General features: G+C 34.4%; 1 protein-coding gene across 3 annotated transcripts in view; it reads left to right on the top strand.

Moving 5' to 3' along the window:
• The window catches only part of LOC109071879 (striatin-interacting protein 1 homolog), a 29,427-nt gene that overhangs the window by 8,441 nt on the left and 8,453 nt on the right, over positions 1-12,533 (top strand). For 2 of the 3 annotated variants that reach the window (XM_042747326.1, XM_042747313.1), the window contains exons 3-11: positions 45-119; positions 3,063-3,197; positions 3,980-4,100; positions 6,772-6,841; positions 7,274-7,379; positions 7,524-7,651; positions 8,432-8,620; positions 10,395-10,445; positions 11,658-11,890. In XM_042747326.1, the coding sequence (XP_042603260.1) occupies positions 45-119; positions 3,063-3,197; positions 3,980-4,100; positions 6,772-6,841; positions 7,274-7,379; positions 7,524-7,651; positions 8,432-8,620; positions 10,395-10,445; positions 11,658-11,890 (1,108 nt within the window). The remainder of the gene's footprint in view (positions 1-44; positions 120-3,062; positions 3,198-3,979; positions 4,101-6,771; positions 6,842-7,273; positions 7,380-7,523; positions 7,652-8,431; positions 8,621-10,394; positions 10,446-11,657; positions 11,891-12,533) is intronic. The other variant, XM_042747320.1, reaches the window with a different exon arrangement.

Genomic DNA, 12,533 nt, shown 5'->3' with positions numbered 1-12,533 from the left:
TGTTTTCCTTTAACTATGCACGTCTTTCTGCCTCTTTCACACAGAGCTGTACAGCTACACAGAGGAACCAGAGTTCAGTCTAAACAGGGATTACTTTGAGGAAGACTTCAAGAATCATGGTAATGTAGCCCGCAGTGTTGGGCGTAACGCATTACTGAGTAATTCATTATTGTAATTTAACTGATTTTCTCTTGACAAAGTAAAGTAAAGGATTACTCTTAAATTTTCTTGCAATTTAATTACAATTACTTCTGCATTAAATAGAGAACAATTCAATATAAAATAATTGTGGATTTAACATTAAAATTTAACATTGAATGTTCTCCCTTGAAATACTTTAGTCAGTTCAAAAATGGTTTATACAATTTTATATTATTTATTTGAAAGAATTAAAATTGTATTTTTATGTCTATACTTGAATTGTTCAACTATGGGATTTAGATAGTAATTAGTAATGTAATATATTTTAGAGAGAGTAATTAGTACAGTAATCTAATTACTGATGAAGATGTAATTGGTAGCTAGTAATTAATTACTTATTAGAGTGACTTACCCTACACTGGTAGCCAATGTTATATTATAGCAAAAAAATATAATCAGTATTTTTAATTATATTTTTAGTAATAATTTCCACTATACATCTTAAAACATCCTTAAAACAGGATGAATTAACTTCAGAAACAAAATGCACAGACTTGTTCTCAGAGAATAGGTTTATTTGTCTTACCACATTGGAATTTTTTTGTTTGTTTACTATTTATTTATTTATTTATTTGTTTTGCTTGTTTTAAGCAAAAACCTCTCAGTTATAAATTAATTTTAAACACGAGAGGAAAAAAATTGACCAATTTTGAGTAAGGAAAAAAAAATCTAATATGCAAATTACTTGATATGTACTCTAAGAACAAGTGTTGTGATCCTACACAGTTTTGCATCCAAAATTAATTTTAAGCATGTTTAAGCATGTGCATATATGTGTATATATATATATATATATATATATATATATATATATATATATATATATATGTATATATATATATATATATACTAGAAAACAAGACAAAATCTATTTATTTGCAAAATTTCTATCGATCTTCACACAACACTTACTCAAGAGTGTTTTGTGCTGGAATTGCATTGTGTTTAAAAGTGAAAAATAGCTTTGAGTCCTAGTGGCATGGACGTGTTGAAACAGAGAGAGACGGCTGATTAACTGAACACTCACGGGTATAACATTTCCACCTGTGTCTGAGAGAGAACAGAAATAAACCATCAGCAAAGTTGCACTGTTCTCTCTCTGTGAGAAAAAGAGAACTTTAAAGAATGTTTATGTAGTTATAGTGTGTGTGTGTATAGCCTCAGGCTTTACCCTGCGTGCTGTGTGCACAGACTCACCTCACCAGACTTCTCCATCTCTCTCTGTGTGTTTGCTATGCCACTGCAGCCCTACAAAATGGAGGAAATCCAAGAGGCTGGATCACCGTGTCACGTTAGCTTTAGCGTGTTTGTGTGTGCTGAACATCTGTGTTGATTGTGAAGCAACTGCATTTATGTGTAGATTGAGTCTCTTAACAGACACGTTTTCACTTTTAAAAGTTTTCTGCCATCCAAAGGGCTCATATATTTTTTTCCCTTGTGTCCACATATAATGTAACATTGCAATTTTCCACTCTCTCTCAGACTCTCCGATTTTATGCTGCTGCGCCTTTTAAAGGAATAATACACCCAAAAAAGAAAATTTGCTTAAAATATACTCACCCTCAGGCCGTCCAAGATGTAGATGAGTTTATTTGTTGATCAGAACAGATTTGGAGGAATTTAGCATTCCATCACTTGCTCACCAATGGATCCTCTGCAGTGAATGGGTGCCGTCAGAATCAGAGTCTAAACAGCTGATAAAAACATCACAATAATCCACAAGTAATCCACACCACTCCAGTCCATCAATTAACATCTTGTGATGTGAAAAGCAGCATATTTGGAATAAATTTATCATTAAGAACTTTTAACTTCAACTCATTAAATAAGAGTCCTTTATTCATAATATTGGTATCTCCAGTAAAAAAGATGTCTCGTGTGGATTGGGTGAGGAGTGTGATATGATCAGGTAAAGTTTAGTTTAAAAAACAGTCCAGAATAGTTCTAAACAAATAAGTGGGTGGATTTGGACAACAGGGGATGGACTTTTTCACTGTAAGAAGCATTATAATGAATTCTGGACTTTGGCCATTTTGGCCAGAAGCAACGGTTTAAAGTTAAAACTCCTTAATGATGGATTTGTTTCTAACAAACACACAGCTTTTCGTTTCACAAGATGTTAACTGAAGGACTGGAGTGGTGTGGATTACTTGTGATGTTTTTATCAGCTGTTTGGACTCTCATTCCGATGGCACTCATTCATTGCAGAGGATCCATTGGTGAGACAGTGATGTAATGCTACACATCTGTTCCGATGAAGAAACAAACTCATTTACATATTTGATGGCATGAGAGTTTTCATTCCTTTAAAGACGTATATGAAACATCTTCACATCTGAAATGAGAAAATGCATGCAGGCAAATGTTTCGAGATCTTATATCTCATAAAATCAAGGAAATTTTGATTCCTCCTGATGTGACTTTAATAAAAAGCCTCAGTCCCATCAGAATTCCACTGTGAAGCCTTCAGTGTCAGATGATCGACCTCAGTGATTTAATTTTACACATGCCTTTCACTGAAAATACTTTTTGTGAGGCTTTACAGCAGAAATCTGCTGCACAAACTCTCGAAGCATATGGCAAATGTTTTACCAATATTCAGAGGGAGGTTTGTACAGTAATTTGCATTCAGTCCCCCGCTCGTATATGTGGTAGAATAAAATTTTTGTCTGAAAGAGAAGAGAGGTCACTGAAGTGAAGCAGTGTTTTCATGTATGCTGCCCCTTTCATGTGTATTTGAGCAACACAAATCCTGACTAATCTTTCTCACATGTCAGAAACGAACCAGAATGGGAGGACGTAGAAGAATGACAGAAATGATTAACATGGACAGAGGTATAATTCTTCTGTACTCTGCTCAGTGAAGGGCCGGAGGTGGATGGAGTTGAGTATGGAGGAGCAGAGGGCATATGTCATGAGACTGCTGGATGCTCTGGAGGTCACTGATCGAGACAAGAGGCTCAAAGTAGCCCGAGCCATCCTCTATTTGGCACAAGGTATGAATATAATACATACAACCACAATACAATGAGTGAATCTCATGAAACCAGTCAACAACATTATATTTTACCCCAAATCAAGAAATAAGAAAGTAACAAAATATATTATGTGAAATTAAATCTATTTTAGGATCATTAAGATCTTTTGCAATTTAGATGTATTTTTTTTTTTTTGTATATATTATCTATAATAATTTTTATTATTAAACACTTTTCTCTTTGTTCTTATTACTTTAATAACAATGTATTATTTAATGTGTAATTACATTTTTATAACTACCCTTAATTTATGCAAATTAAAAAAAAAGTGTTGCCATTTTTGTTTTGGTTAAAAAAAAAAGAAAGAAAGAAATATATAAAACAATAATGTATGACTTGCAAAAATGAGGATCATTATTAAGCGTTTTTTAATGTGTATTTGGACTTTAATAATTGGCATGAAAATGTCTTATTTATTATTTACTGTTTTTCTTTACTATTTTTTACTAATTATGTGTTATTTAATTTTTTATTTAATTTGTAGTACTGCCTTTAATTTATGCATATTTCAGTTATATAAAAAATATATGGGAATATTTGTTTTTAGTAAAAATATTTTTTTTAAATAAAAATATGTAAGACAATAAAATATGAATCATTGAGCATTATGGTAATGATAATTTGGACATAAACATGCTGAATTGGCATGAAAGTAATTGTAAAAAAATTCTTAAAATAGTCTTTTCTTAAGCAAAAAATAATTTCTTATTTTTTCTTTTTTCTTACGTGTGTGTATTCAGGTGTGTTTGATGAGTGTGACACAGAAACTGACGTCCTCTACTGGTCCCGACACAACGTCTTCCTCCTCTACGACATGGGCATCTTCACGGCTCTGCTGGAGCTCCTCAGCATGGAGATAGAGTGAGTGTTTTCATTTCTCAAAATGACTCTGTCTCTGTGTAGAGATCTTTGACTGAGGGCAGACCATCTGCTGCAGGCGAGGACAGACAGGCGAAGGGTGAGATACCGAAAGAGACAGACAGAGACTGAATCTCCAGCGGAGGGAAGTGTTTAACAGTGCTGCTATTTTTATTCTCCTTCTCCTGAGGGAGCAGGTTAGAAATGGCTCAGTCATGACTGTGTGTGTGTGTGTGTGTGTGTGTGTGTGTGTGTGTGTGTGTGTGTGTGTGTGTGTGTGTGTGTGTGTGTGAGAAACAGTTGTGTATTTTTGTGGATCTCCTGGGTGCTGTACTAATGAGACAAACGGCTTTCTCTTTTCTGTTTCATAATGCCCGGTGTGTACGGTAGCAGCTGCCTGGGCGGCACAGCGAGCCACTTCTCCATTGCTTTAATTACTCACATTAAGTACACGTTCATGTTAACAGGTCTTTTTATACTATTCAGAGAGTGATATCAGTGAAATCAGATATCACTCTTATTATTGCACATACTGTACCAACATAAAAATTAATGTGCAAAAAATTACTCCAAACACATACTCCAAACAACCGCGTAACAACCGCGTAGCAAAGGCCGGGCAACCATTCATTATACCCTAGGACTGTGGGAGCAACTTCTGCATGGGTAAGCGCAATTAAGAAAATGTGAAAGCCTGCCATATTTTCCAGAAAATTAGACGTACTTGACTATAAGTCACACCAGGTCAAAGTTGTATCTTTAAGAGAAAAAAACATTGCATAGGCGTGTCACATTTTATTATTACATTCAGAAAAAATCTAAAATGAACAAAATGTTCTATAAACATGTATTTTAGTTCCCCTCACTACACAACAAATCCTTTAAATTGAACTGTATTTAGAACAGAACAGGAATGAAAAACAAACAAACATATATTATAGTGGCAGTCAGTGTTATTTTAGTGTCATTAAGATGCTATTATAGATTTTATTTTAATATTTTTGCTATCATTTTAATTCTAGGTTTTTTCTATTCATTTTCTTTTTTGTAATTTGTATTAATTTTTATTTAAGTTTTACGTTTTTGTACATCAAGTTAAATTAAAGTTAAAATGAAAATGAGAAATGTTTCCTTGGCAACTAGCTGAAATAAAAAAAAACTATTTAACATTTATTAACAATTATTTTATTTAAAGTAACAGATTTTTTTATTGTTTTAGATTTAGTTAACTATAATAACCTTGGTAGTATTCATTATAAACAACATTTATTATAAACAACAAAACTGAAAAGCAAAACTAAAACTACTGATGTTGTGGATATGATTTGTTATGATTTATTCTGATAGAATTTTGAATTTTTGATTTTTTTTTTTTTATTGTGTTGTTTTGAAGAATTGATATTATTATATTTTATATGTCACTATGGAATATTAGTTGAAGTTGTTGATGATTAAAAAACATGACATTTATTCCGGAAAATATAATAGTTTACATTTAATATATGAAACATATTTCGGTTCATCATATTATTATTTTGTGTGCTTGCCATTAATTGCATTATATCATCTCTTTGGTCTCAGGATTACAGATCACTGTGGAATATAAATCACAGCACATTTAAAAATTTTTTTAAAAAAAGTGACTCGTATTTCAGAAAATACAGCTTACATTTAATAAATGAAACATTGTATTTTACTTCATCATATTCTTATGAAGTTAATTTAAGCATCATACTTTAAAAGCAAGATCAAAAAGGCCCAGTTCTTTTGTGTATCCATTTCGTACCTGCTATCATCTCTCCATAATAAGGCCTTTCTTTATTTCCTGCATCAGCACCCTTTCTCTCTCCATTTCCTCCCGCACTCTTGTGTTAAAAAGAGCCGCTGAGTGGTCCGTCTGTGATCTCTGCTTCAAAGACAGCCTGGCCACCATGCCTCTCCTCTTTCAAGCCCCTGCCTGGGGGATTTAATGTCTTTGTACATGGTCTCATCCACCCAAACAGCAGAACTGCTCTCAGGGAGACCGTACCGCTGCCTCTCAGCCTCTTCTGTGGTTTACTGTGGTGCAATTTGCACAATTAGCCCTCCAGCTTCTCCAAGCATTGATTCATATTCAGCTGAGCACATCTGATTCAAATGATCAGGGTTTCAGTTTACAGCTAATATTTGTACTGAACACAAGGGATTGGAGTGCATGGCTTGTTTCCCCCTCAAAAACTCATTTGTATTGCATTTTGTGGAATGATAAAAGTTGGTTGGTCTTTTACAGTGTTATTTTAGTATCACTGTCACATTATTATTGTTATAGTTTTATCAGTATTTTGAATTAGAATTTATTTTTTATATTTTCTGTTTCCATTTTAATTTTAGTTAAAGTTTTAGGAATCTTGTTGTGCATTTTTATCATTTTTATTAGTTTTTGGATTTAAAAAAAAAATAGGTCTATGCAGTTTTTATTAATTTTTATTTAAGTTTTAGTTGTAGTTATTTTTAATTAGGTTCTTTTTGTTAACATTGTGTAACTTCATTGCTTAAACTAAGAATGGAAAATACTTTAAAATAAATCTTAGTTAATATTAATAATAATTTTATTTAAAATTTAAAACTTTGACACAGGTGTTTCATAAGGTTGTGCATTTATATTTTGATTTAGTTTTGTTCCCTTTTTCTCCAGTAATAACCAGGCATGCAGCAGTGCAGTGAGAAAACCAGCCATTTCTCTGGCAGACAGCACTGAACTCAGGTAAGATGCCCCCTGGGATTAGTTTTTCCCCCTTTTACATTATGATGACTTCCTCACTTCATCAAATCCACAATCCACTTCTCAGATTTACATTAAAATTGGTGCGGAGGAACCCTGGGCTAACAGAGAGCTTTCTGACTAGCAGCTTTCATGTCTTTGAGTGTTTTGCATCAATGCACTATAAATATACAGACACGCACGCACGCACACACACACACACACACAAACATATACATACATATCACTCCAAACATAATTGAGACTTGAATGTTGTTTTGCTGTAAGGAGTAATGCTGCTGCATACGTTGATTATAGAGGGATAATACTTACCCTTGGTCACAATACACAAATACTCTCTCTCTAAAACACACACACACACACACACACAAAATCAGTCAGATTGGAAGTAAAGGTGTTTACATTATGTTCTGAAGTTCTTCTGAGCATCATGTATCTGATGGTTGAGACCATTCGTGTGGGAATGGAGGGTGACAGTCCTGAGAGAAAGGCAGCCAGAGAGGCCTTCAAAACAGAGTTGGGTGAGAAAGACTGTGAGAGAGCTGCAGTGTGTCCTGTAGTCTTTACATCTACACAGAGTATAGTGTGTGTGTGTGTGTGTATTTGCAGTGGTTGGCTGTTGACGTTCTCTATTTCACAGTGATTAACCTCCCTCCTCTTCTCAGGTTCACCCCTTTATAACGGAGAGCCCTTTGCCCTCCTCCTCTTCACCATGGTAACCAAGTTCTGCAGCATGAATGCGCCCCATTTCCCAATGAAGAAAGTGCTGCTCTTACTGTGGAAGACCATACTGGTCAGTCTCAATATACACTCATCAGAATCACTGTTCATATGCTTTATTTAAAAAAAATTATTTTGATTCTAGTCTGTTCCATAGATCTGATCTGATCTGATCTGATCTATTCTATTCTATTCTATTCTATTCTATTCTATTCCACAGATAATTGGCTGCTTATTCTATGCTATTCTGTTATGCTACATAATTTTAATCCATTCAATTTCATATACAGATTTATTCATTGAATTAAACTTCTTCCGTTCTGTCATTCTGTTCTGTTTCATTTCATACAGTACAATCACTGCTCTATTCTATTCCATTTCATTCCATTCCATTCCATTACTGTTAAAAAGGGTGGTACCAATAAGATGTTACATCTTACATTTTTTAAAATATATTGAAACACAAACAGTTATTTTAAATTCTAATAATAATTCACAATATTGCAATTTTTAATGTATTTTTAATCAAATAATTGCAGCCTTAAGAGCATAAGAGACTTTCAAAAACATTTAAAAAAATCTTGCCGACCCCAAACTTTTATTCAGTATTTATTGAAGATTTCATTCTGTTCTGTTTTCTTTCATTATGCTACATTTCATTCCATAGAATAACTTGTGCATATTCTGTTCTATTCTACCAGATATAGAGCGCCTTTTTGGATATTTCAGATATAAACACTGTTTATCATGGACTCTTTTAACTGTAAATCAGGCAGCTCTAGTCAATAACAGACCCGTTTATGTGCCTATATAGTACTCTGTCCATTGATTTCTGCATGTTTGTGCACCTCAGTTCACTCTGGGAGGTTTCGAGGAGCTGCAGGAGATGAAGGTGAGAATGAGAGAACTTTTGAACCTGCCCCCGCTCCCTGAGGACAGCATTAAGGTGGTGCGAAACATGCGGGCTGCCTCTCCTCCAGCCTCGGCCATGGAGCTCATCGAGCAACAGCAGCAGCAGAAGAGAGGACGCAGGAGCCGTCGGGTACGAGAAACACACATGCAAATGACTTTCAGAGCAGTTACACTAGCAGAAACCACGTGTAGATGAAATACATGAACTGTGCCAGCATGAGTACACACACAGCCTCTCATGCGTATAAACCTATACAACCAGTGTAAGAAATAAAAAGCACGCACACAAAAAAATCTGATCTGTGCTACCTAATACACAGCCCTGCATCTTGAAAAATGAAATCTTGTGTGTGCTAACTAATACACAGCCCTGCATCTTGAAAAATGTATATAAGAATAAATATTCAGATTGTAGTCCTATATATATATATATATTATATATATATATATATATATATATATATTATATATATATATATATATATTCATATATATGTATTCACTGCCATTCAAAAGTTTGAGATCAGTAAGATTTTTAATGTTTTTTTTTTTTTATCCGTAAAATCTGTTATGCAAAGCTGAATTTTTTAGCATCATTACTCCAGTTTACAGTTTCACAGGATTCTTCAGAAATCATTCCATTATGCTGATTTATTATCGCTGCTTAATATTTGCTGCTTAAGATTTTTTGGAGCCTGTGATACTTTTTTCAGAATTCTTGATGTATAAAAAGTTAAAAAGAACAACATTTATTCAAAATGGAATTATTTTCTATTTAAGTTTTTACTGTCACTTTTTATCAATTTAACACATCCTTTTTTGAATAAAAGTATTAATTTCTTTCAAAAAAAAAAGAAAACAAAATGTACTGAGCCCAAATTTTTGAACTGAAGTGTTGTATTGCTACAAAAGATATCTGTTGTAAATGTACGCTGCTCTCTTAAAATTTTTATTCATCAAAGAATCCTGAAAAAAGTATCACAGGCTCCAAAAAATATTAGGATATTAGAATGATTTCTGAAGGATCATGTGACACTGAAGACTGGAGTAATGATGCTGAAAATTCAGCTTTGCATCACAGGAATATAATAATATAACGAATACATTTTAAAGTATATTAAAATAGAAAAATGCTATTTTAAATTGCACTAAAATTTACATCTTTACTGGTTTTTTTTTCTGTATTTTTGATCAAATGTGGTCTTGATGAGCATAAGAAACTTTGAATGGCAGTGTATATGTATCAGCTTTAATGCATTTATCAAAATAAAAAAGCATTCAAAAGTTTTAAAGTTCAATGACAAAAAGCAGTATTCAAAATTTGACGTTTAATTTACAATCTGCAACAGGGTAAAAAAAGTAGTAGTAATATGTTCAGAATCATTCCATCTTGAAAATCAAAAAATAGTTGTAACCTGGTTCAGAGGAAGAGATGAATCATGTTTTTGTGGCAGTTTTTCTGGTGATTAAGGGATAATACAAGACTTTTACACCTTATAAATGGTTGTTGAAAGCAAAAATGCTAGGAAATGCATCGGATTTTGTAGTTTTGTAGCAAAACAGTTGGATTTCATTCAGTGAATATGATGCAGGGCGGTGTTATATGAATATGACGGTCCACCCAGCCTGCAAAACTTACACAAGCTTTAAAATAAACACACAGAAGGGACTATATTACACACTTCTGTGCTTAAAGACAACCGAGCATTGCAACGGTGATGTCACAATGCAGCAGTTGTGGACCAATCACAGCAGGTTTTTGACCTTTCTCCTTCCTGTCACACTCTGTCGCTGTAAGTTTTCTGTAACACTTTCTCCTCAACTCTCCCTCTTTTCTGCCCTTTTTTGTCTGGGTTTTGCTTTTCCTGTTGGCTCATTCCCGTCTCTTCCTTGTGTCCCTACAGAGTGCCTTTGTTGATAGCTTGGAAGGAGACAGTCCATATGCCAAGAAACAGGTCTTTACCCCAAACCCCTTTTGTGCATTCTCTTTGTTGTGGGCTGGCCTTGCACCCCTTCACTCTCTTTTCCTTCACAGCAATTTGTTTTTCCTTTGAAACTTGATTTGGGGAAGGGTTCTGAGAGATACAGCTGACCATGGACATTAGCAAGACTCTCTGTCTCTTTCTCCTCCTATCTTTCCATTTGCACATCTTTCCACATATTCTCAGTCAATGAGACCCACATAGACACACTCTGGCTCCAACTAGCTAGCAGAATGGCTTCTTTTCATAGGCAACCAATCACAGCTGAGTCACCTCTGCTCATGGCCTCAGTGCCGCCCACAGACACACTCATACATTGACTGCATTGGAACAAACGATGACGCTCCACTAATGCACCTCATGCCTGATGCTTGCTCTGAATCTTGCCATTCATGTGTTTGCACAACACTAGAGATGTGAAGAACTTGTTTTTTTTGTGCCTTTGTTGAACTGAATCTGCATAGGAATGTTAAAAAAGGAGCTGCAGTGTTGTATCTGGAATGTGTGAGTCCCCAAAATTGGATTGAAAGTTTTTGTGATGCTTATCATTTGCAGGTTTATGGAATGGTAAGTTTCAGCAATAAACTCTAAGCATTTGATGGGGAACGTAATGTGAAGGCTAAAATACCAGGAGAATGAAAACATCATGCAAAACACACACACACACACACACACACACACACACACAAAAAAAAAAAAAAAAACACTGATATGAGTCTTGTTCATTCAGAAAAGTTTCAATTTGGTCAGTACAGAAAAAAGTGTCAAGAAAAAAATGTAAGAATAAAACCAAATCTCATTTACACAAAATAAATGATATATTAAAATCTTAAAGGTATAGTCCACACAAAAATGAATCATCATTTATTCTATGGTTTTTTTTATTTTTCTTTGAATTTATTTCTTTTTTTTTTTGCAAAAAGAGGTAATTTTGAAGTTGGTAGCCATTGACTTCTATAATATTTGTTTTTCACATTATGTAAGTCAATGGCTACCAGCAGCTGTTTGGTTACCAACATATAGGTTTAGAACAGCACGAGGGTGAGTAAATGATGACATTTCATTTTTGGGTGAGCTATCCCTTTAATTATGAATTTGGTCTTTCTTAATGAGACTCAGTATCAGGGTCCAGAGTAATATATACATTTGCAACTTGATCTTAAACTCTTTCTCCCTCTCTTGCAGCCCCTGGTCAAGCAGGACAGCCTAGACACTTACAACGAACGGGACCCTTTCAAAAACGATGATGCGCGGGATGAGGAAGATGACCCAGAAGATGTGGACAGTGGCATCGAGGGAGAGGTCGACCCTCTCGACAGAGATGTTATTATCCAACCACCACCTCCACCGCCACCACTGCGGCCGCCAACCGAGAGAGTGTCCTTCCCCAAAGGACTGCCATGGGCTCCCAAAGTCAGGTAGCGTCTTCATCAAATGGGATGCCCAAAAACTGCTATTTTGACTCTGTCTTGTTTTCAGAGATCTGTTGTTTTGCAATAAGTACAAACAATTTTTTTGTAAATAAAGCTCAGGAAGACAGACGTTTGGAATCGGTAAGTCTCATATGCTCATCAAGGCTGCATTTATTTAAATAAAAATACATTAAAAACAGAAATATTGTGTTATATTATTCCATCTTCAAATAGCTGTTTTCGATTTTAATATGTTTTAAAATTTCTGTGATGCGAAGCTGAATTTTCAGCATCATTACTCCAGTTTTCAGTGTCACATGATCCTTCAGAAATCATTCTAATATGCTGATTTTGTGGTATTAATGTTTGCAAACAGTTGTTCTGCTGAAAACCACGATTCATCTTCTTTAATAAATAGAAAGTAAAAAAAAAAAAATTTAAGTCTTTGTAACTTTTTTTGATCCACTTAATGCATCCTTGCTGAATACAAGTATTAATTTCTTAAAAAAAAAAATCATACTGACCACAAACTTGTACTGTATCTGTAGTGACCCGTCTAACTGCCTACAGAAATCTTCTACAGCTCCTGTGCTGGAAACAGGCTGATTTTAGGACTGCAGTACCGCCAACATAAATAATGCATATTTAT

This window comes from Cyprinus carpio, chromosome A4, assembly GCF_018340385.1.
Source record: "Cyprinus carpio isolate SPL01 chromosome A4, ASM1834038v1, whole genome shotgun sequence".
Lineage (NCBI taxonomy): Eukaryota > Metazoa > Chordata > Actinopteri > Cypriniformes > Cyprinidae > Cyprinus > Cyprinus carpio.
This window is presented reverse-complemented; position numbering and strand designations above follow the sequence as displayed.